This window comes from Crocodylus siamensis, chromosome 1 (genome assembly GCF_052110815.1).
Source record: "Crocodylus siamensis isolate JL-2025a chromosome 1, ASM5211081v1, whole genome shotgun sequence".
In the NCBI taxonomy this organism is placed as follows: Eukaryota; Metazoa; Chordata; order Crocodylia; family Crocodylidae; genus Crocodylus; species Crocodylus siamensis.
In genome coordinates, this window is record NC_143395.1 from 203,864,877 (window position 1) to 203,889,012 (window position 24,136).

Below are 24,136 nucleotides of genomic sequence, written 5' to 3' on the forward strand. Positions count from 1 at the left end.
TTTATTCTTCAGCTTCAAATATCTTATCATTCAAAAGCAAGGCACTGTTGCTTCCAAAGCATGCTGCAAATGAACTTGTGCCTAAATGTTTTGTGAAGGACTGCTTCCAGTAGAACTTTTTGTCAGGAATGTTATATAACTTGTTAAAAGAAACCCCTAAAATTATTGGAATGAAAGATTAAATCACTTTCCTATTTGTGCAGATATTGCTGCCAAGCATACAAGCATTTGAATAGTTTCTGCTGTTTTTAGGGGTGTTGCATACGAAAGGTAAGTTGTTTTTTTTTTTAACGTTTAGTTACAAACTCAGCATTGGTAAGAATGTTCTGGGGCACTTGTTGGAAATGATTTAACTGTTACAGCACTGGTCTAGTTGACAGTACCTTTTTAAAGAGGCATTTCTCTCTTTCAGTTGTTGCTTGTATAAAATTCTATGCTTATCCTTGCGGAGAAGAAACATTCTTTTCTCAGTGTTAGCTCACCACTTACTATACTACTTGCCGCTGTGAATTTAAGTGAAAGAAACAGCTGTGACTGAGAATAGTTAATGGATTATGGTACATATCAAAGTCCAAAGTCCAGTATGACTGAACCTTTATAGCATTCTAGCAATCTTGTCTATGGAGGCTGATTTCTTCCCCCACTGCCCTGTTTCTGCTTCTTGGCATAAGAATGAAATGTCTGGCACAAAGTTTGGTCTCTGTCTCTTAATGTGCCTTTCAGAGGACCACAGATATTACCAGTCTGTTGGTGTTCTTGGGCTGTGTGCATGGAGAACTAAACCGAGGGTTGCTTCAGTAACTTGCCAGGGATACAAGCTGTACTTAACACCAAAACAAGGAACTAGTTGCTGCTGTTTGTCTTTAGTACAGAAGTTTGACTTTGAAGACTATGCACCCCAACAGGGAATGGTTTATTTTGCTACACAAAATTATTGCATGTTTATGATAACCAACGTTAATTGGATTAGGTAGCTCACTGCTGGATAAGGTATCTTCTACAGCCTGCAACTCTATGTTAAAGATGAGCAATACTGTAAGTGGTTTTTTTTTCTCCATTATTGTGGCTGCAAGTTTTGCCCAGCGCTTTTCTGTTTGCTTAAATTCTGCAACATTCCACTATTTAAAGCAAATTTTTAACGTGCAGTTGCAGAGGACATTAAGTACAATTTGTGTGTAAGCAAGTAGTCTGAAACAGTAGCTTTGAGGGTGTCTTTGCCTTTGCTGCACATTTCAGGTGTATGTAGCTGTAACTCTGAAACCCAGTGATGATGATTTTACTATTACCATCTGTTTCAATGCTGCTTGTTTTTGCAGCAGTATTTAGCTAACACAGTTTTGCAAGCACAGGAGATACTTCCTATACTTGCTAGAAGCTCTGATGAGTAAATCTTTCTGTTGCATGTAGTAAGTTCTGCAGGGCAAGTGCACATTTTCAGTACATTACACTTCTCCACAAAGATGCAGTTAATATAACAACACACAAGGAAAACTGTATAGAACTTTTTAATGATTCATTTGGTAAAATCCTTCATTAGAATGTCTCCCGGAGTAGAGTGCTGATGAATCTAGGCGTTACAGGGCTGTGCAAAATGACTGTGTTTCAATTCGGTTTTGGATTCAGCCATTTTGGAGGACAGTGATTTGTTTCAGTGTTTTGGATCACTGTCCTGTTTTGGTTCGGCCAGATTTGTTTCAGATATTCAGCCCCCCTGAATTTGTTTTAAACAAGCTGCAAGGGAAGCTTTGCACAACCCTACCCAGTGAGGCGGGGCCTGGGGCTGGGGACTGCAGGGACCCAGTGGGGAGCAGGACAGGGCTGTGGGTGCCTTATCTTGGGATGGGGAAGGGCTGCTGCCCTCTGTGCGGGTGAGGAGACCCCTATGTGGATCTCTGATCCCTGTCATGCTGGGTCACAGGGCAGGGAAGCAACCTAGAGTGGTGAGCAAGTCTGCTGGTCCCTGCTGCATGATTTGACTCTTCAAGGAGCAGAGATCTGCACTGGGGGTCTCCTCGCCACTGCTGCCTGCCCTGTGCAGCGCTGCGTTGCTGGGGCAGCACGGGGCAGGCAGCCGCGGTGAGGATACCCCCAGTTTGGATTTCTACTCCCTGCAGTGCTGAGTTGCACAGCAGGGCAGCAGTGTATGGCTGTTTCCCTGCAAGCCCAGCTCTGAAACTGAAATGTTTTGGATGCCTGTTTTCGTTTTGAAGATGTTTCTGAGTCTTGTTTTGATTCAGATTCGGTGTTTCGGGTGCCGAAATGGCCCCAAATACCTCCAAAACAAAAAAGCTGCTGAAATTTTGCACAGGCCGACTAGGTAACCTAGCACTGCATATCACTAAATACAGGAGGATTGTGAATCGTGCACTGGGAGTATGCAGGCTGTTCACATGCTTTTGTATTTAGCTCCTGAGAACTGTAGTTTTTTGTGGGAAAACAATAGTAGCCTGAAACACCACAAGACCATCTCTTGTAAGCTCATCTGCATTTCCAGGCAATGGAATTAATTTAAGCTCAGTAATGCCCCAGTTGCAGCACCTGCCACCTAGACTGTCCTGTTTAGGTGTTTTGCTTGTAAAATTCCTTAAGTTCCCTTTTTCCTGATTTAGTGATGGAATTCTTGTCTCGGAAAGGAAGTCCTATTTAATCTCTCCTTCCTGTGTCCTAGTTTCTTGCAAAAAGTAACTGAATTTATGACTCCACTGTCCCAACCTTTTATTACCTGCATTCAAAGTACTAAGGGAAGATACTGGCCTCTGCTTTTTTTCAGCAGTCCATTTTTAAGCCTTTTTCTACTGACATTACAGTCATTTACTGAACTTGTCAATAACTTGTTACATGTGCTGATAAAATTTCGCTGAAATGGCCCTTCCAGATTCACTCTGAACTGTAGTGTGTCTGCCTTTTTAAAGTTAAGTAAGCACATGGAAACTTGTAGAAATAAACTGAGGCTTTTATTGTACTTGTATTAGCCATAAGTAGAATGAGTCTATTTAAAGTGTTAGAAATCTCATCCCAAACTCGGTACACTTCAGAAGTAGACAAGATGTGGCTTAGGCTGATGTTGAGAATGTGGACAGCCAAAGCTTTTCTTTAGTACTAAACAGGTCAACCTTTTTAGATACCTCATTCCTGGTAAGGTATGTGTAGGTTATTCTAAAACATCTTAAATTGTCTCTTTTGAGGGGGAGGAATCTTTACTTAAACATTTTTTTAAAAATCCTTAACACGATATACATTTGAATCTGTTCTCTGTGCCCAGAAGGCTAAGGCAGCACTCAATGGAGCAGATATATATGCAGGATGCTGTACTTTAAAAATCGAATATGCAAGGGTAATGCTCAGATCTTCTCTAGTAATAACTTTACTAGCAAAATGCGTAAGCTCCAGTCTCACCTTTGTTTGTTTTAATTTTACTCTGTTTAAACAGCCAACTCGACTTAATGTCATTAGAAACGACAATGATAGTTGGGACTACACTAAACCGTATCTTGGCAGAAGAGGTAGGTTTTTATATATTATAGCTGTAAGTGGTTAACTGTGTTAAATACTGTACTGTATACATGGTTAGGTTGTTTAATACAGTAGTCCTTTCAAACAAGCCATTGCTGGTGAAGGCTGTGTTGCAGAGGCCAACCTGTAATCCAGGAAATAACACTGAACATTAGTGCCCCCTACTGGTGTATATTTGAGCTATTTAGTTCAACAAGGAGCCCACACATGCAAGCACGTTTGCAGTTCAAGGACTTGCATTTCTCCAAGCAGCTCTCTCTCTTTGGAGGGGAGGAAACTGATACAGACTATTCCTTACAAACTACAAACTTGCACACTGCTTCTCTTTGGAAAGGACTTTTTCCCTTATGTTGGACAAGGCATTAAGAAGGATAGAGGACTTCAGCAGGCTGACTCTACACTTCATCATGCACCACATCGGCATCAGCAAAAGCCCTCTGAAAATCTCAGACTTGCAACTCACTTTGTCTGCATACTGCATGCATCACCACCACAAGTTTTTAAAGGAGGACACTTACAGTACTTCAGATTTGCATGGGATGAATAAATACCATGATAGACTGTACCCATTTCTGTTCAAGTGTGTATGTATACTGATCTTAACCCTAGAATTACAACTGCAGAATTTAAGAACCTCCATAAAATGGAAAATTCCCAACTCCTGTTGATCTCATCTACAATGTTGTAATCTTCTTATGACTTGTTGTATTTAAAAGAACAGCACATTCAGTCTCTACAGTGTAAATATTGTCTCAAGTAAGTAAACTGGAGGAATAACATGTATAGAAAATTGGGATTGATCAATACGCTATCAAATAAGACCCCTCAGCTATATTTAAATATTTGGAATAGGGAGTTGCACACTTGGTGCACATGTAACTTGTCTCTTGGATTCTTGCATGTGAAAATTAGTCAGAGCATAAGTCTTACAAGTGAAAATTATGCCTAAAATGTAAAAGACAAACTGCTGTGTAGCCTGACTTCTGTAAAGTGTTTCAATTTTTTTTGTAACTGTTCAGTGACTTGTGTTTTAATATTTTTTTTCTATATAATGTAATTTTAGAAATTAGATATGTATAACATGGAGGTAGAAACTTAGCATGTCCAATTTAAGGTAGAGTATCTTCAGACTCTTACATGAAGGTGAGGGTTTTGACTTCATTCTGAGATATGCTTCAAAGTTAACTTTAGAAATTCTGAGTTTGTAAAATTGTTGTATAATTGAAAATACAGGTTTTGGATTTTCAGAGTTAAGTTCTTGTAAAAGGTTAACAAGGGAGCTACAGAACTGGTTGGCAGCTGGTAGAATCTCACTATTTGAATTGAAATTCAAAAATTTACTCAATTTCCTGGCTGCTTAATGCAAATAAAATTGAAGTCGTCAGTAACTTAAAAGCATTGAATCTGAAAGGGGCATGGGGAGGACCAACAAAACTAATTGCACTATTGGTTTCTTAACCATTACAAATTTTACCTATTTAAAGCAATATGAAAACTTTCACGTGAAGTGATTTGGCTTACAAAAAATAGAGGTTCAGAGACTACACATTTCTCGTTTCTTACTCTCCTTTACTAGGGAAACATTTCACATGTTAAGGTTGCTTTACTTTACCCCAAAATTCACTGATCTGCTGTTTGCTTGTTTTTCTCTGAGCTGAGTTGCTGGAACCTGTTTCTCTCGTTTTTGTGATTTATTACATCACTTCATACCAGATATATACTTTTCAGCTAGCCTTGTAATGGTGGTGTTATGTCTGTGTCGCACACTATCTTTGATCAAAAAACAATGAATAGTTGAGTTATACCTCCCTGAAATAGTTTTTATCCAGTGAAGCATACACAATGCATTTACTGTGCACAAATAAAACTGAGCTCTGATCCAAGTACTTGCTTTTCACATTTAATATAAGCCTGCCCATGGCTTAACATGCATCCTTCATGGAGTGCAAAAGAAATGCATTTTTTTCAGTTAATTCTCAGGAGCTTAAATATTTCCAGGCCTCCATAGTTACAAACTGTGTGCACATGCATGCTCTCACTGTCTCTCCTCTCCCAAAAGCATTCCTCGACCTACGCAGGCTTTCTAAGGAATGTGTGCAGATACGAGGGAAATGTATTTATAGGTAGCATGTAAACTGTCTTTTTTTTTTCGTTGTGGAAATATGTTGGCTTCCTCTGGTTACCAAAGGAGTGTACCCTTTCATGTGCCATTTGCTTTGAGACAAGGTTCTCAAGATATATCTTAGAGCTGTCTAACAGCTGGCCGGCCACTCCATCTTTACAGGTTCAAGCAAATAGATAAAATAGATCCACAGGATAGAATTTTAAACCCAGTTTTCTGAAAGAACTATGAAAGTGACTTAATTTCTTGTCTGTATACTTTATACCATGTAATAAATAGTTAAAATGAGTAGTGAGGAAGCTTTGGACTGCTAGTGAATGGTAGGGGTTTTGTTGTTGTTGGGTTTTTTGAGGGTTTTTTGTTTGTTTGTTTTAAAAGTAAAATCCCCAAGAGGCAGAATTAACATAACTTGGGCAATTTTACTTCATATGAAATAAAAAAAATAGTCTTGTCTCTCTGAATCCAAGTGTTCTAGGAGCACTGCTGTCTGCCTTAGGCTCTTTGCAGCATAATCATCTAGCCTCAAAGCTATCCTCAACATTTTTGGCAGAAAGATGCATCCATTTCTCATTTTCCACTGATTACTGTCGCAGAGTGTTAAGCTCAGGAGTTCAAACTGCTTGGGAAAAACTTCTCGGGCATTGGGGTAGAGATCAATCATGCTTAAGTATTTGTACTAATTATAACAAACTGATCAATATTTTATCACACTTTTAGAATGTGGTGCATCAAGGACTAATTTATTAACCAAAATGGGTGAGAAATGTTCTACTTTCACTTACCAAGAAAACTCGAAAGTTCATATTTTTTTTTCTGGGAATGCTAAGAAAATTAAGTAGAACTCTACCTTTTGGAAACATTGCACTGCTTTCATCCAGTCATGTTGATCCCTTGGTTAACTTTACACGATCTAAAACAGGGTTTTCTCAAAGGATTGTCCGTTATTGAAGATTTTATTCAGTAACATTGCATTGTAATTGAAAATAATGTCATGCATCATGAATAATGCAGTAATGTACAGTCCTTTCAGCATTCCCATAAATCAATAGGTGTTCATGTAAATATATGTACACAAATGTAATGCTCTCTGTTTACTGATTGTGAAACCATGTAATACAGGTTGTTGTTGGCTTATGCTGAAACTTCTTGAAAGAAGCCCACTTTGAAAATGTGTTGCTGTTGAAGCTAATAGTATGATTCAGGTACTGTCTTTCACAAGTACTGCTTTTAAAACTTGTTTTAAGACATGCATAGGTAAATCCTACTCTCTGGTGCTATCTGTAATATTTTGTGATGTCAATTGCAGAACATTATCAAGTATTCCTATAGATTTAAATTGCACATTCTCTTTTGTCAAAAATCTCAACATTAAGTGAATTTTGTTATTCAAGTGACAACCTCTTAACTTCATTCTATGATTTACATCTGGCCTTAAAAACTGATTTTTTTTTTTTTTTTTTTTTTAAAGTTAACCAGATATCAAGTTTATATTTTCACCTTTTAGATGAAATTATAAATATCCTGATTTGAAAATTCAGGTGTGCACTTGGTAAAACTACTTTTTTCCACCCCCATATCTTAGACAGAGGGAAGGGCCGCCAGAGGCAAGCTATTTTGGGAGAACACCCTTCATCATTTAGACATGATGGCTATGGTAAGTAACAGAATGACAAGTGGTCTGTGGCTTTTCACTTTTTTTTATATGGTGGAGTTACAGTTTTTTCTAGGTTACATAGAAAAGCATTGGGAACACATAATGGTAGACAGCTTCTATAGTTTAGTGTAGTGCTACACTTGCTACTGTCAGTCCATAAGTTAAAGATGTTCATGATGTTATGAAACCTATGGGGGTCTATAACACTAATAACATTTTTCTTTAAATTATACAGTCTTGTTCCACTGGTTCAGTTACTGCTTCAGATGGTATCATCTGTAAACTGTCATCATCCTAGGCAATGACTAGAGGATATGTATCTATACCAGAAAGGTTTCTTTCTTCTTAACAATGCAGCTCAGCATGAAAGAAACTTGGCAATATGTAGAGTATTTGTTACACTGATTGGTTTCAGAAAACTATTGAACTTCTGTATTTAATGCAGCTAGTTCTTTCACTTTTCCCTTGTAATATCCCTGGTGCTCTTCTTCCTAATGTGTCTGAGTTTGGCAATATGTTACTATGTAGGCGAGACGTTTTGGAATTATTGCAATGACCTGAGCCTGTTTGTGCAAATACTCGTCTGTAATTTGAGATGTACAGTGTGTATGAAATGCAGAGAGGCTTAGGGGCTGAGATTTTAATGTGACTTCCTATATTTCTTTTATAAAAGTTTAATTTGCATATATGTATTAGTCATTTTGACCTTCAGAAACCAACGTTTGTTGGTTACTGCTTCTTTTGCCAGATAAAGTATAAGTAAAAAGTTGATGAACATTGTATAACTTTATTTTCTGCCAGAGGCAAAAGTTCTTGTGGGTGATTTATCTTTTTAGTGGCCCAGTGCATGGTTGGAGTAGACTTAGACAAGCTTTTGGGTATTGCATCACCATTCTTCAGGTCTGCCAGATGGTTTATTTTCTCTTGGAGGCCTTCAGGCCTTGAGAATTCAAAATATTTCAGTTTGCTCTTAACCATGTGTCCCTTTTTTCCTCTAATGTCTCATCAAACTCCAGGTGAGTTTCTTTTCCCCCCTTGCAATGGAAGCTGTTTTTCATGGGTAGCACTATAGGTCTCCTTTTTCTTCCTCCTTTTGTTACTTTTCTTGATGAGCCTGCAACAGAACTGTTTACGAGAGTGGCTGTGGCCCTCCCCTGCTGGCAAAACATCTCCTGTCCCATTCTGGCTTCTCCTGTCCCTTTTCTGCCTCACCTGCCATGCCTTGAGGCATTGTAGGCTGCCTCAGGGTCCTAGAGTGAGCTTCAGTTTACCTCAGCTTGCTCATTAACAAGATCTCTACTACTCCTTGATCCTGTTTCACAGCCAGGGTGGCTAGGATCTGGAACCAGCTTCCAAGGGAAGTGGTGCTGGCTCCTACCTTGGGGGTCTTTAAGAGGAGGCTTGACAATGACCTAGCTGGGGTCATATGAGCCCAGTATTCTCTCCTGCCTATGGCAGGGGATCGGACTTGATCATCTACTTAGGTCCCTTCCAACTGTACATGCGTGAATCTATGCTGACACCGCTTTTGCCTTCAGGCACTAAATTATGGCCTTCCTAGTCCTATACATGCCTTAGGGCAACCTGTGAGTCATGAACCAAAAGTTGATTGCAAGAATATACGAAAGGGTCATGAACAAACTTTAAAAATGGCTCTTTAAAGGAGAAAAATGTGGGAAACCATGGCTTTTCCCTTGCAGGCTGCCAGAGTTCCAGTCTGCTAGTGGCTACTTGGAGCCCTCCATGCCCCACACACCCATCCCCTGCCCCTACATATTTGAGGGCTGGGCCCTGGGGGTAGGGAGCAGCGGGTCAGGAGTGAGGGGCACAGGGTTGGGACTGGACATTGCTGTTTACAAGTGGGTCCTGGCACAGAAAAGGTCAAGAACCGCTTAGAGCACAAGTTTATTTTAGGGGCAACAATTGTGGCCTCTGGCCACCCCCATAGCCATGTCCATGCCTCACAGAGTTGTAACTTGAATTCTTTTCATGGGGTCTCCTTGGCCTTGTCTCCTTTTACACTGGGCCCTCTGACCCTGTCCTCTTGTGCTCTGAGCCCCTAGCCTTATATTCAGTTCAGCCCCATGAGTCTATAACTCTTGCAGAGTTACTGTCTGCAGGCTCTAGCTACTCAGCTTTAGCCCTAGGCAGCTCTGTACAGCCCACCCCATCCTAGACCCTTACAGGACTCTCTCTTGACCTTAACCTCCTGTACCATAGGGTGCTGCACAGGCACCCCACTTGTGGCCTCCACCACGCCCAAACTTTCAGTCAGAATGGATACAGAAACATAAGCAAACTGCTTCCAGCTGAAACCTACACTCTACCCTTGGGCACTGTCCCACAACAATTCATACTCCCCTCTTAGTTGTCTGCTTCCAGCTCTCTGGTGCTTTGGATGCCTCTGGGTCTGTTTCTGATAGCATTACTCCCCAGGGGCTTCTCTCCTGCCCACTCTGATTTAGGAGCTCAGCTTGTCTCCTGGGGCTCTACCCCTTTTTTCAGGTGTTCCTGATCAACCTGAGATACGGCCCATCTACTCAGTGAGTAATCTGTTCTCCTCTGCTACATTTGGCTTAGGACTGAAGCTTAGCTTCCTACCTGTCTGGAGCTTTACCCTGTTTGCCTGTTGCCAGGCAGCAGTTCCAAGTAGCTATAGGCAGTCCTGTACCCCCTATCTGGGCTTTCTCCTGGCAGCTTACTCCCTGGTAGATAGCTTTGCTTCAGGGGACATCTGTGCTGTCCTTTCTCCCTCCAAGTAAGGGCCCCTAAGCCTAGGTCTGTGGTACTCAATCTGATATGCAGGCCAGATGTAGCCTGCAGAGTTGTGTTTATCCAGCATGTGGGTCTCCACATATATCTGGAAATCTAGCGGTCGGTGTGTAGTGTCAGCACTGCTTGGCACTCATCTGCTGCCAAATTTCTGGACCTGTGGGGAGCCCCATGGGCTGGGTGACATGGCCCTGCACACTAGATTGCACTGGCATGGGTTCATGCTGGCACACCTGGTTGCACCCGTGGACCGACCCCTATATCGCATATCTGGCCCTTGAGGCCAGAATGTCGAGCATCACTGATCAACATTATTCTTGGCCTCATGAGAATGGAGGATCCTCCCCATAGCATTTTGGGAAATACCGGGGTTGTTTTTTTTAAAGCTCTAGCTAGATAAATGAATGACTATTGACTGAAGTGTTTTTAACAACTCTTGTGAAAGCATTATTTGACTCAGCACTTGCTGAGCAACTAAACTGTGACTTATGAAGTTTAACCCTTGTGACAGCTGTCACTTTGCTTCCTAATAAATGTCACTTTTACTGGCAGTGGAAAATGAGGTCACCTGGAGCTGTGTATTAATGTTGACCCTTGAACACATGCTTTCTATGAGCTAACTCAAGAATACTGCCTTCCTTTACCAGTCTTCTACAGCTCCTCAAACAAAATTGCACTACCTCTAGACTATTAAACTCCCTTCTAGAGTTTGACTTTGGTTTTTCCATTATGGCAGGGGTGGGCAAAATAAAGTCTGTGGGCCAGATCTGGCTCACCAGTTGATTTGTATCTGCCCCATGGTGCTCCGCATGCGGTGAGCCCTGCCTGGGACAGCTTGCGCTGTGTTCCCACCTGCACGTGCCCCATGCCTGCTGATGGCACTGCCCCAGCCCTGGCCAGCAGATGCAGATTCCCAGCATGGCTTCCTTTCACTCACAAGTGGCTGCATGTCATGGTGGGTAGGAGGAAGGGACCTGGAGCTGGAGCCTTGTGTGCTGGTGCAGGGGCTGCCTGGCTGCAGCTTCCCTCTCACTTGGCTGGGTGTGTGGTGCCCAGCACACCCCCACACTGGAGTGGTGCAGCAGGGGGAGGAGGAGGAGCCATGAAAGAAGCTGTGCGTCCTGGCCAGGACCATGTAGGCAGGAGCATGGTGCAGGCTGCCCCAGGTGGAAGTGGGTGGGGTTTGGCCCCATGCAGAGTACTGTGGGGGCAGCCATGGCCATGGGCCAGATTTCGGGGTGTGGGGGAGGACACACACAACACCACACCCGCACCATCTGGGTGAGCTCTGCTGCGCACACCTTCTGTCCCTACCCCTGGCTGGCTCCCAGGATCTAGCATGCAGTCAGGCCTGCAACACACCTCTTCCCCCCCACAAATTCACCCCTCCAATACACCCATCCACTCCACATTCTCTTTCCCCCCCACCCCCACCCAAAAGAGTAAGACTTTATTTTGAGCTACTCTGCAGCTGCCTCTATATATACTACTAAAACCTCAACCAGGGAGAAGAAAAACTGTAAAAATTAGAAGGCTTGGTTTGAATTGGGGGAAAAGAACAATATACTTAGAAAACTAAAATCCCTCTCTAGATCAAGCCATGTGCATCTGAGCATCAATCCATTTTAAATTCATAAGAGTTATAGTTAACAACGTCTTGTCATTTCTGTAGGATCACATGGTCCATTGTTACCTTTACCCAGCCGGTACAGAATGGGATCTCGAGATACACCAGAGCTTGTTGCTTACCCACTGCCTCAGGCTTCTTCATCTTACATGCATGGTGGCAATCCTTCTGGGTCTGTTGTCATGGTCAGTGGGCTACATCAGTTAAAGATGAACTGTTCAAGGGTCTTCAACCTGTTCTGTTTGTATGGAAATATTGAAAAGGTAAGGCATGTGTTATTAGCAGCTTCGCTTATGTATGAGATTCATGTGCTGCCCTTCCTGAGAGAGGCTCAGAGCAGCTTACAGTAAAGACAAAATAACTTACAAAAGCAGAATAAAATCAAGTAAGTAAAACGGACCACCTCCCAAAATTTCAAAAGGAATCCACCCTACCTGCTCCCTTGCTTCTCACCTGGGATATTGTGTGCCTGCCTGTCCTACCAACGCAGTCTTGTTTCCCAACCTGTTTGCTCTCTCCATAAAAGAAAACATTTTTCTTCCCATATTCCCTTGCCTTACCAGGGGAACTCCATCCTTTTTTCCCCCATGTCTCTCCAAGTCTGTGCTTAAATTTAGTCTGTCTAATTTAAAGTGTAGTGGGTGCAAACAGCTTATTTTCTAAATAGTTATTGATACTGATAGTGGTTAAAGTTGGCAAAGAGTATATTTTTCTTATAATTTGCAGAATTCTTACAATAATGGTATCCTTTGAGCTGCATTGTCATTTACTCCTGAACTCTTTCAGGTGAAATTTATGAAGACTATTCCTGGTACAGCATTGGTAGAAATGGGTGATGAATATGCTGTAGAAAGAGCTGTCACACATCTTAATAACGTTAAGTTATTTGGCAAGAGGCTTAACGTCTGGTAAATATACTATTTATCACATTGAAGGTTCATGTTTGGGGTGGATGTAATTTAACTGCACATGAATCAGCTGTTTAAACTTTATAAAGAATTTTCAGATTCTTTAGCACAGTGATGCTTAACCTGCAGCTCACTTGGAGAGATGTGGCTGTTAACACTGCCACCACTCTCCTGCTGCCAAATTTCTGAACCCATGGGGAGTTCTGCAGGTTGGATGATATAGCCCTACATATGGGGTCTGGCATGCAGGGCTGCACCTGTAAACTGATCCCACATGCCAAACCCATGCATTGGACCCAGCCCATGGACTGGTCCCTGTGCCACTCACCTAGCCTAGGAGGCTAAATTAGTTGAGCACCGCTGTTTTAAATACTAGCTAACAAAACTGCAGAATATGACATCAATAAAAGTGGTTGAATGTTAAATGTAAGGATTTTATGCTGATCAGCTGTATGTGCAAATATAGTTGATTTTTTAACAGCAGAAATCTGTGTGAACAATGATATGCAGAAACTTAGCTAATGAAAGTATATCCATTAACATGTTTAGCTGTCTTTCTTCCACAGTTAAACATGGGAACCAAGGTCGAATTCAACTTAACTCCTCTTTTCAGAAGTGAATACCGTTTCTTTTGTCCTTGTCTATGTAGTTTGTGTGCAAAATGTACAATTAAATGTTTCATTTAGAATGCAGTCTTTCTTAACTTTGTATCTTTAAATCCCAGTGTGTCCAAGCAGCACTCAGTAGTTCCCAGTCAAATATTTGAGTTGGAGGATGGTACAAGTAGTTACAAGGATTTTGCCATGAGTAAGAATAATCGCTTCACCAGTGCAGGCCAAGCATCCAAGAACATAATTCAGCCCCCCTCTTGTGTGCTGCATTACTATAATGTCCCACTGTGTGTGACTGAAGAAACCTTTGTCAAGGTAGGAATCATGCTGCTGTAACTCATTTAAATTGGGGTACTGTAGTCTTGCCTTGTACTTTAAATAAGAAATAACTGGGGAAAGTATGCAGTAATTTGGCCACTATTGATGCTTGAAACAGGGGCAGGTACATGCTGTTCTAAAAGAGGCCACTTTATTTTTGCATAGTCTGGCATTGCTCCCTTTGCAGGAAAACTGTCCAGGCGAGCTGTGAAAAGATCTTTAGGTACTTGTTTTCCTAAACATAGATGTATTCACAGTAAAAAAAAAAAAAAAAAAAAAAAAAAAGAGAGAGTGCAAGAGGCCATGCAGTCAGTGTGGTTTGTGTAGTCCTCTGTGGGTGAAATGAGATGAATAAAAGCATGACTAACTACAGTTTGCAAAAATGATAGAGAATTTAATATGAGATTTTTCTTGTTTTTTCTCATGGTTGCTTAAATAGGTTCCTTGATTCTTCTCAAAGCTTACAGTCCTTCACAAGAATAATATGCATCTCCAGTCTTTGTAATCCTGGTCTGTGGTGTTTGCATTGTAGCATTCTCCACAAGATAGTGAAATTGTATGACCGCTATAATTTAAATGTTATATTTAGTTATATTTATATTATATATTATTGGTGGCTTATTTTAAATTGTATTGTACCTCTTAAGATCATTAAAATTCTAGTGCAGCTCAGAGGCTTCCCACCAGAATTGGGCCCCTCTTGTGCTAAATACAGTGGAAGAGAAATTCAATCTCTGTCTCATAGTGTTTCTAACAGAAGGTTGCTATAGTTTTTTCCACAACAGTTTTTCGCATATCACTGGAAACTGGGAGACTGAACACATTTTGTTTTGCAAGCCTGTTCCTCAGGCAATTTACTAATACCCTTTAAAGTTAGCAAGTGATTATTATCTTTCAAGAAGAAGAGAACTTTATTTTTCTCTAGTGTGAAGTTCCTTTAAACTAAGGCAGAGAATACCAACTAAAAAGCTTATTCCTGCTGTCATAAGAGGGTTTTTTATTAATTAGTGTCTTCTTTTTAATGTTTGGGAATAGGGATTTAAATGTTTAGCTCAATCATGTTTTCACTTTTTTTATTTTTGTGGCAGCTATGTGAGGATCATGAAGTTCTCAGTTTTATCAAATACAAAGTATTTGATCCAAAACGTAAGTAAATATTTATTGGGGTTTTTTTAAAGATTGGTTTTTGGTTTTTTTTAAACAAACTGTTCTCTGAGGGAAGTATACCAATTCATTTGTTTCAACAGCTTCTGCCAAGACACTCTCTGGTCTGTTGGAATGGGAATGCAAGACAGATGCAGTGGAAGCCCTCACTGTACTTAATCACTACCAGATAAGAGTCCCAAGTAAGTCATTTAAATTAAGACTTTAACCATTTGTAAAACAGTAATTTTTCCCCTTCATGTTGAGTCTTGGATATAAAATGTTGGACACGTGTAATTTTGTGGATCTGCAGCTAAAAATAAGTGACTTTCTTTTGCATGGCTTTTTTCTAATACATTCCAGTAATCCCAGTGAGAAGATTTAAGGTTTCCCAATGCACATTCTGTTTGAAGAAAGCTTTCTCAATGATGGGTCCTTAAAGTTCCATCAGTGAAAGTAAGGCAGAAAAAAATGGGATCCGTTTAGGATCCAAGTACAAAAGTCATGACAGCCACATAGGGATGAGAAACTCTGAAAGAGTTGGGCCACTGCTCAGATTCCTTGGGTTTGGATAGAGCTTTATTTGAACTGCTTCAATTCCAAGTACTTTTGTTTCCATGCAGATATGAGTATCCCCTACCCTGGAGTGGCCATGACAGCATGTGCTTTCAAGTGGTGCTTTCAAGCAAGGGGCTGGAAAGCAAGAATCCTTACATGCCTTTTGGCCTCCAGTTTCCTAAGGACAGCTGAGTGCACAGGAAAGAATACTTGTTAGCTGTCTGCCCTGCCCCGCTTCCCACCTGTATATGGGGGAGGGAGAGCTGTGGAATGCTAGAGGACCAAACAACCCATCATTGTGGTCTGCTGGAGTGTGCAGATATTTCAGGAAGCGCTTCAAAATGAAGTGGTTCAGAGAGGTTCCTTTTTTTCCCCTGAGGGTCATATTTGAAGTGCTTCATCAGGCACAAATGCCTCCACCTTTGCTGTTTTGTCATGCTTCAAGGCCCTTGGAGCACGTCAGACAGAAAAGCTGTCTGGCATGCATCACAGAATTATGGATGTGCTGTCAAACAGGACTAAAGGAAATTTCTTGTTATAAAAATGGGATTTAAAGTATGTTGACATACAAGCTCTTTTGAACCCTCAAAGGAGGTAAATAAAATCCATCTATATTCTCGAATATTTCTGGAACTTGTATATTGCCAGATTGAATGACTTTAAATGTTTAGAGGTTGAAAAACTTCAGTACAAACCATTTCTGCCAAGTGTCTGTCTAATCTGCACTTAATTCTAAGGATGGAACAAGGGAGGTAGTAGAATCTCCAGTGTTTAATCACCTTTTATTGTTAGAAAGCTCATCCCAGTCTCCAACCTAAACTTCCCTTGTTGTAATTTAAAGACATTGCTCCTTGTCCTGTCCACTGCAACCACAGAGAATAGTCTATCACAGGGGTGGGCAATTATTTTGGGTAGACAGCAGCTTAGAGAGTTTTAGCAAGCTGTTGAGGGCTGCCTGGGTAGCCCCACCCTGTGACAGATGCCCCACCCCGGTCACCATCTTGTGCCCAGAAGTCCTGCCTCCTAACCCCTGACTTTTGCCACCAGAATTCCCTCCCTTTCCCTTTGGAAGTACTCCTTTCAGCAAGGGGTTTTACTAGCTTGCAGCCAGAAAAATACCAAATTATATTCTAAAAAGCAAACATCTACAACACTGATTAAAAATATATATTTTTGTCCTGGTTTACATGTCTTTGTGTAGTATGCATAGAGGTGATTGTATATAATAGCTTAAAATGAAGTCTCACTCTTGTATATTGTTTCATAGTTTCTAGGGTTGGAAGGGACCTGAGCAGATCATCTAGTCCGACCCCCTGCCATGGCAGGAAAGAATACTGGGGTCAAACGACCCGAGCAAGATGTTCATCTAACCTCTTCTTAAAAACCCCCAGGGTAGGAGCCTGCACCACTTCTCTTGGAAGTTGGTTCCAGACCCTAGCCGCCCTGACCGTGAAGTAGCGCCTCCTGATATCTAACCTAAACCTACCCTCTGCCAGCTTGTGACTGTTATTCCTGGTCACTCCTGGCGGTGCTCGGGGGAACAGTGACTCCCCCAATGCCTGCTGGTCCCCCCTGACTAGTTTATAACAGGCCACAAGATCCTGCCTCAGCCTTCTCTTTTGGAGGCTGAACAGGTTCAGGTCCCATAGCCTCTCCTCATAGGGCCTGCCCTGCTGTCCCCTGATCATACAAGTGGCCCTCCTCTGGACCCTCTCCATGCTGTCAACATCCCTCTTGAAGTGTGGCGTCCAGAACTGGACACAGTACTCCAACTGCAGCCTGACCAGTGCCGCATAGAGGGGAAGGATCACCTCTTTGGACCTGCTCGAGATGCATCTGTGGATGCATGACAAGGTGCGGTTAGCCTTCCTAACTGCCTCCCCACACTGCTGACCCATGTTCATCTTGGAGTCAATGATGACCCCAAGATCCTTTTCCGCCTCCGTGCTGACAAGAGGGGAGTTCCCTAACCTGTAGGTATGGTGCCGATTGTTCCTCCCGAGGTGCATCACCTTGCACTTGTCTGTGTTCAAACCCATCCTATTCTCGTCCGCCCACCCTTGTAACCTGTCTAGGTCTGATTGTAGCCTGTTGCATCCTTCCAGTGTGCCCGCATCCCCCCGCATCTTAGTGTCATCAGCAAATTTGAACAGGGTGCTTTTTACCCCCTCGTCCAAATCACTGATGAAGATGTTGAACAGCACGGGCCCGTGGACCGAGCCCTGCGGAACCCCACTGCCCATGTCCTTCCAGGTTGAGAAGGACCCATCTACTACCACCCTCTGGGTGCAGCCCTCCAGCCAGTTGGCGACCCATTTGACTGTGTGGGTGTCGACACCACAGCCCCCCAGTTTCTTAATGAGAACGGGGTGAGAGACAGTGTCAAAAGCCTTCCGGAAGTCCAGGAAGACTATATCCACTGCTACCCCCGCATCTAATGATCTGGTGATCTGATCGTAAAAGGCCACCAGGTTGGTCTGACAGGACCTGCCACTGATGAACCCGTGTTGGTTGCACCTAAGCATGCAGTCCCCTGCTGGCCCCTCATGGATGTGTGCCAGAATAATTTTCTCAAACAGCTTGCCTATGATCGAGGTAGGACTAACCGGCCTATAGTTTCCCGGGTCCTCCTTCCTTCCTTTTTTGAAGATGGGAACCACGTTGGCCCTCTTCCAGTCCTCCGGTACTTCACCAGAGCACCACAAGTGCTCGTAAAGCCGTGCCAGGGGACTTGCAATGACCTTGGCCAGTTCCTTTAGAATTCTAGGGTGGAGATCATCCAGACCGGCTGACTTGAATACGTCCAACCCCTCCAGAAGCTCCCTAACTAAATCCTCGCTAACCCGTGGCCCAGGTGTGCCACCCCTGGGGCCCAAGGGGGGCCCAGCAGGGAGGTGGCTGTTCTGGTCCCTTAGGAAGACAGAGGCAAAGAAATCGTTAAACATGTTAGCTTTGCCTTCTGGTGTGATGACCAAATTTCCCAACGCGTCCTGCAAGGGCCCCACATTACCCGGGACCTTCTTTTTGCCCCCTATGTATTTAAAAAAGGACTTCTTATTGTCCTTAATCTGGGAAGCTAGTCCCACTTCCATCTCTGCCTTGGCCTTCCTAACTACCCCCCTACATCCCCGAGCAACTACAGAATAGTCCTCCCTGGTGATGACCCCTTCTTTCCATTGGGTGTAAGCCTCCTTTTTAGCAAGGAGACATTCCCGGATGCTTTTGGTGAGCCATGGAGGATTGTGTGCTCTCATGCTCCCTTTCATCCTCGTTGGGATTACCTTCCTTTGGGCTTGGAGGATCGTCTCCTTAAGGAGCGACCACTGTCCTTGGACACCTGGCTCCCCTCCCCTCCGGGACCTCAGCGCTTCTCCAACTATCCTCCTTAGCTCGTTGAAGTTTGCCCTCCTAAAATCTAGGGCCGCTGCCTTACTGCATGCCTTTGCCACCTTGCATTGGATGGTGAATTCCAGCAGGCGATGATCGCTGTTGCCCAGGTGGTCGAGCACCCGCAGCCCCCTCACCAGGTCATCACCCGTGGCCAGCACTAGGTCCAACAAGGCATCCCCCCTGGTGGGGCTGTGCACCTTCTGGGTTAGATGGAGGTCCTGCACTCTGGCCAAGAACCTACGTGAGCGTTCAGACCTGGCTGACTGTTCTTCCCAGCAGATGTCCGGGAAGTTTAAGTCCCCCATGACTACCACATCCTTAGCCTTCACTGCCTCTGTGAGCTGACCCAAGAATTCCTGGTCAAGCTCTTCTCCCTGGTTGGGAGGTCTGTAGTAGACTCCCACTGTTAAGTCTCTTTCCCCTCAACTGCCTTGTACTCTAACCCAAAGCACTTCAGAGTGCCCCTCCCCTGACTCCTTGCTAATTGACGAGGATGTGTATTCCTCCTTAATATAGAGTGCCACGCCCCCACCTCTCTTTCCTATCCTGTCCCTCCTGTACAGCCTATAGCCCTTGACAATCACCACCCAATCATGCGTTGAGTCCCACCGTGTTTCCGTAATCCCCACTATGTCTGGGCTGGTGTCAGCCAGCAGGAGGGTCAGTTCCTCCTGCTTGTTACCCATACTATGAGCGTTTGTGTAGAGGCATTTGAGGCCTCCTGTGGATGTGTGTACCTGACCCCCTAGTCCCAGCGTTACCCTGGCCCCTATCTCTTAGCTATTTATTCGCTTCGCTCGTTGGTCTGGGCTGGGCTGTAGTTGTGGGTGCTGTTTGGTCTGACAGTCTGATGTTTCCTCCGCCCTCATCTACCCCTTCCCCCAACGAGCCTAGTTTTAAAGCCCACCGGAGGAGGCCCGCCAATCTAGAAGAGAACACATGCCCACCTTTAGGGGAAAGGTGGAGGGGAGGGGGACATGGGTAGTGGGTATAGGTTTGTGGGGGGCTGTGGGGTGTGGCAGAGGGTGTGGATAGGTATGGGGGTTGTGGGTGTGGGGTGATGGAGCATGTGGGTGTGTGTGGATATGTGGTGTGTGGGCGAGTATGGGGTTTGTGGGGACTGTGTGGCGGGGAGTGTGGCTGGCGTGTGTGAGGGTTTGTGGATATGGGGTCTGCATGTATGGCAGTGTGAGGGGGAGGTGTGGGTGCATGTGTATGGTGGGTGGTGCATCTAGGAATTGCCCTATGAAAACACACAGGCACACACACTCTCCCATTCCTGGCCCCGGGGTACCGGTGGCCCTGTGCTCCCTGGTCCAGCGATGTAGCCAGGAGCCACATGGTGCTGGAGCAGTGTTGGAGGGCGGGAAGGTAGGGAAATGGCTGGGGGTGGGATGGGGCTGGGCTGCTGCGTCCTGCTGAGGCTCCACCTCTGTCCTACTGTCCCTTGCTCCTGTCATCTTTTGACAGGCAGCCAGGAGCAAATAAATATTAATTTACTAAATTTTTTAGGGGCCCCGCAGGGCAGATAGAATGGCCTAGCAGGCTGGATGCAGCCCATGGGCTCTATTTTGCCCACCCCTGGTCTATCATCATCTTCTTTATAACCACTGTACAGATATTTGACGATGTATCAAATCCTCCTTCAGTCTCTCCTTCTCCAGACTAAACCAAACCTAGTTCTTTCAACCATTTCTTATAAGTCCCATGTCATAGACCTCTGATCAAGAAAGACATGGACAAACTGGAAAGTCAGCAGAAGAGTAAAAAATGAAGTGCAGTGTCCCAAACTGACACAGTACTCCAGGTGAGGTCTAGCTAGTGCTGAATAGGGTGAGAAAAATTGCTTCCCTTTTAACTTGCAGGTGATACTCCCACTCATAAGCCCAGTATTCTATTGGCTTTTTTGCAACAACAGCCCCCATTGTTGACTCCTGTACATCGAGTGATCCACTAAACCTCCCAGTCTGCCTAAAGATATTTTTAAGTTACAGTTATTAATACCTACCATCCCTGTGAATCTGAACAGTGTAAAACACTTGCTGCTGATGAAAATTGTCCTGTATGTACAGGGAGTTAGGTTTACCCCTTTTGGCATCTAAAACAATGAATAAGGCTGTTCAGTATTTGATGTCATTTGAGAGAAGACGGAATTAGGCAGAGGCATAGAGGGGGAAGGAAAATGGTTTGTTTTCTTTTTTCTACTACCATAACATAAGTCAGTTCAGAGAGACTTATTTTAAAAAGGTGGACAACAATATTCAAGTATGAAGAACTGGTACTTTGTGCAGTAATGTTACTCCACATAGACTGTATCACTGGGCCAAGCACCCATGAGCTCCAGAGTTGTAGCTCTGTTACCAGAAGCAAGAGCATCTGGTATGTAAGGTAGAAAGTCAGTATTACAATTACCTTCTTGCAGAGCCGTCAGAGCTGTGGGTTTCTTGCCCTTCCTCTCAGTGTGAGCAAAAATGAAATTGTTCCTCCTATTGGCCTTTACCTTTGATAGCAGTTTTAGTTTCAGCTTTTGAATGTCACTAAGCAGCCACATACCTCCTCTTGCCTCTGAAATTGCCTTTTAGGTGTTACTGTTGCAGGTTCTTTGGGAGGCCAGTAACAGCGGGAAAACTTTCTTACACATAATGTTTCAACTTCTGGATGCTGTGCCATGTACATGTGGTCTGAATTAGGGTTTTTTTTTGTCAGATGGTCTACAAAGTGTCACCATTCTGTAAATAACCTCTTTTCGTAAGACATTCAGTGTCTGAAGGTCAGAGTTCCTAAAAGAAAGCCAACCAACCAACCAACCCATCAAAACTGTCAGGCAGTGCATGGTGTTTTCACTGCATATAACTTGTCAGTCAAATTTTTATACTTAACATTTTGTTCTTATTTTTCACAGATGGCTCTAATCCTTATACCTTGAAGCTTTGCTTCTCAACTTCATCCCATTTATAGAGAGAAGACAGCATGTTAGGAGCTACATTCTTGATTTGCAAGCTTGAAACTACATGTCATTCACAAGCTCTAAAGTGGTTGCTCTAATGTTGCCTTGTCTCAACTTAATTCTAAAATCTTCTATCTTGTTTTATAATAAATGGATGTTTCTTCATTAATAGAAAGCAGAGCTTTTCTTTTTGCCTCTAAAGAGTACATGTTGTAAACCTATTATGAACATTTTGTTTTTCATTGAGGTGTAATATTATCTACAAGAGTTAGAGCAGTCTTATAGATTTCATATGCAAGATACTGTGTACTGTTCCAGACCTTAACCTTTTAATTGTTTTCATCCAAAAATGAAATATATTTGCATTTTCAGTAATGTTAAAAAGATTAACAAGTATTTTTCCACTGTAGGTTTAATTGGCAGATAAAACTATTACATTGGACTATTAAATGTAGAATTTCTTTCTAGTTACATGTTTGTGTAGTTAAGTATGTTGCAATTATTAATACTAAATAAGTTATATATATATATATAAAATGTTTAATCAGGATAATGTTGCAGAAACTAAATTTTGAGTAGTGTAGACTTACCTGATTTTATATTTCAAAAAGGTGGCAAAATTTAAGTGAATACCTTTGTACAGAACGCACTCAAATTTATTTACAGTGGTTATGGTTTTTAAAAGTCACTTTCCACTTCCATTGGCACGATATCACCTATTGCTAGGCCCATCTTGGGGATCTTTTTTAAATTAAAATTTCAAGTCTGAGTCAATGTGTTCATCCTCATTTCCTGCATGTGAATTTTTAAATCTTTAGTGTTCAGTATTAGTCTTGAGGTGTTTTTTATATTGACATCATTTATTTATAAAAGTAAAGGTTGATTTTTGGGAGAACTGGAAAATTTCGTCATGGCAAAACAATGAACATTTGAAAGAAAGATGGGTCTTTCATTTAGTAAGTACTTCAGACATGCTGCATACTGGACCCTCTTATTTTTAATTCATGCTTGGTGTCAGTAGTCATGCTGTATTTTTCTTTATTAGTGATTTAGGTTTATATTTTTATCATGATCGCAAAAGGAATTAAGTAGACTTCGTTCCCCCTTCACGTTAGTAGTATGAATCAGGTGTAACTCCATTAAAGTCAGAAAGGTTACATGGTATAATATTAATGAGCAATGGGAAATCCCTGCTCTCAAATATATGAGCAGTCTGTCCCCAGGCTGGGTATTCATCCAAAATCCCCACTCTTCCCTTCCATTGAGGATCATCCAGTTGGCCTCAGAGGTGAGAATCAGGGAATCTTTGTCATTGTTATACAAAGAAATTGATGCACAGGGGGCATCCTTTTGAGGCTGAAGAGATATGGTGTTCCTCAAGAAGATGGTCAGATTTGTTTTCCTCACTCATTGCATGAGGTTGGATCCATGTGGCTACTCTCAACAGAACCTGAATAATGGGGTATGGAGAGAGCTGCTACAGGAGAACCAAGGTCTGTGTTGTATGGGAAGGTAACTTGGCAGTCTCCTGTCTGCTGTTGCATGTTAGGCTAAGCAAATTAGTGTTCTTTGAGGCAGTTTCGGCACTCAGAACAGTGAATGCTGATATGCAGAATACTTGCGTTTCTAAGCAGCCTGCATTTGTGTTTTCAAACATCCACACCTCTTTCAGTTTAAAAATAAGTGCTGTTTTTAAAATCAAGCTTCAACTATTGGACTTCATTGGGGCAGAATGACTGAAGTGGAAGTAAGGCCTTGCTTTCTGACCATGCCCTTATCATAAACAAACTGTAATTTATTCCTTCACAAATATTTATTGTTTTCTTTGAGATTGAGATGAGTTGATCTTTGGCTTTCCAGTGCTGTCACTAAGGTAGGGTGATTTTTGAAGATGGATTTTAAAAGATACTCTTCAGGAAAAGACAGACGGACACTTTTTTTCCCTGAAGAAATTATACAATTTAATGCAAAGCTGCCAAGTGTTCCTATAGTAGGGGATCATGTTTGGGATGTATTTGTCTGACTGAAACTCTCCTTTTTAATTAAAACACAGAATTTTACTTCTGTTCCTGCTATGTGGTTTCTGCAACCTGACTTTTTTAAATTATATTTGAACCCGGGTATGATGCCTCAGTAGGAGACGTTCACTGTTTCTCTGAGCTAATGCAACTCTTAAGTCTGGCAACACTAACACAGCATGGGGGCATGTGGGAAGGAGAGAACCCATACACCCTGCCTGTAAAGGCTTCTAGACAAGTGAAGCCCAAGGATGAATTCCCAGCTTCAGTGGCAGATGGAGCCCCTACACGAGGTTTTTCAGCCCCTCAAGGCATTGGTATAGGGAGTTCACACAAGTTGCCCTGTGAGCCAGGGAGGGAGCAGATAATAGGAACATCATCTTTGTCATAAACAACTTTCATTTTAGCAAAAGAAAACACCTGTTTGAAGTTGGCAAAACTTTTCCCACTATACAATCAAACCAGCTGCTTTGCTTATATAGGTATTTCTTGCAGCAATACACTTAGTTGCATTTCGGGTAGTTACTTCAGGCAACCTCAAACACCGTTTGACTC

At 42.7% G+C, this 24,136-nt stretch overlaps 1 protein-coding gene across 1 annotated transcript in view; it reads left to right on the forward strand.

The window, feature by feature from the left end:
* HNRNPLL (heterogeneous nuclear ribonucleoprotein L like) overlaps positions 1-23,638 on the forward strand; it is a 46,134-nt gene extending 22,496 nt beyond the window's left edge. Inside the window, exons 5-13 of the mRNA XM_090052954.1 lie at positions 3,238-3,334; positions 3,431-3,503; positions 7,218-7,289; positions 11,734-11,951; positions 12,475-12,596; positions 13,321-13,522; positions 14,614-14,671; positions 14,773-14,871; positions 21,519-23,638. Coding sequence (XP_089909080.1) covers positions 3,238-3,334; positions 3,431-3,503; positions 7,218-7,289; positions 11,734-11,951; positions 12,475-12,596; positions 13,321-13,522; positions 14,614-14,671; positions 14,773-14,871; positions 21,519-21,574 — 997 coding nt within the window. The 3' untranslated portion in view covers positions 21,575-23,638. The remainder of the gene's footprint in view (positions 1-3,237; positions 3,335-3,430; positions 3,504-7,217; positions 7,290-11,733; positions 11,952-12,474; positions 12,597-13,320; positions 13,523-14,613; positions 14,672-14,772; positions 14,872-21,518) is intronic.
* The last annotated feature ends 498 nt before the right edge of the window (positions 23,639-24,136 follow it).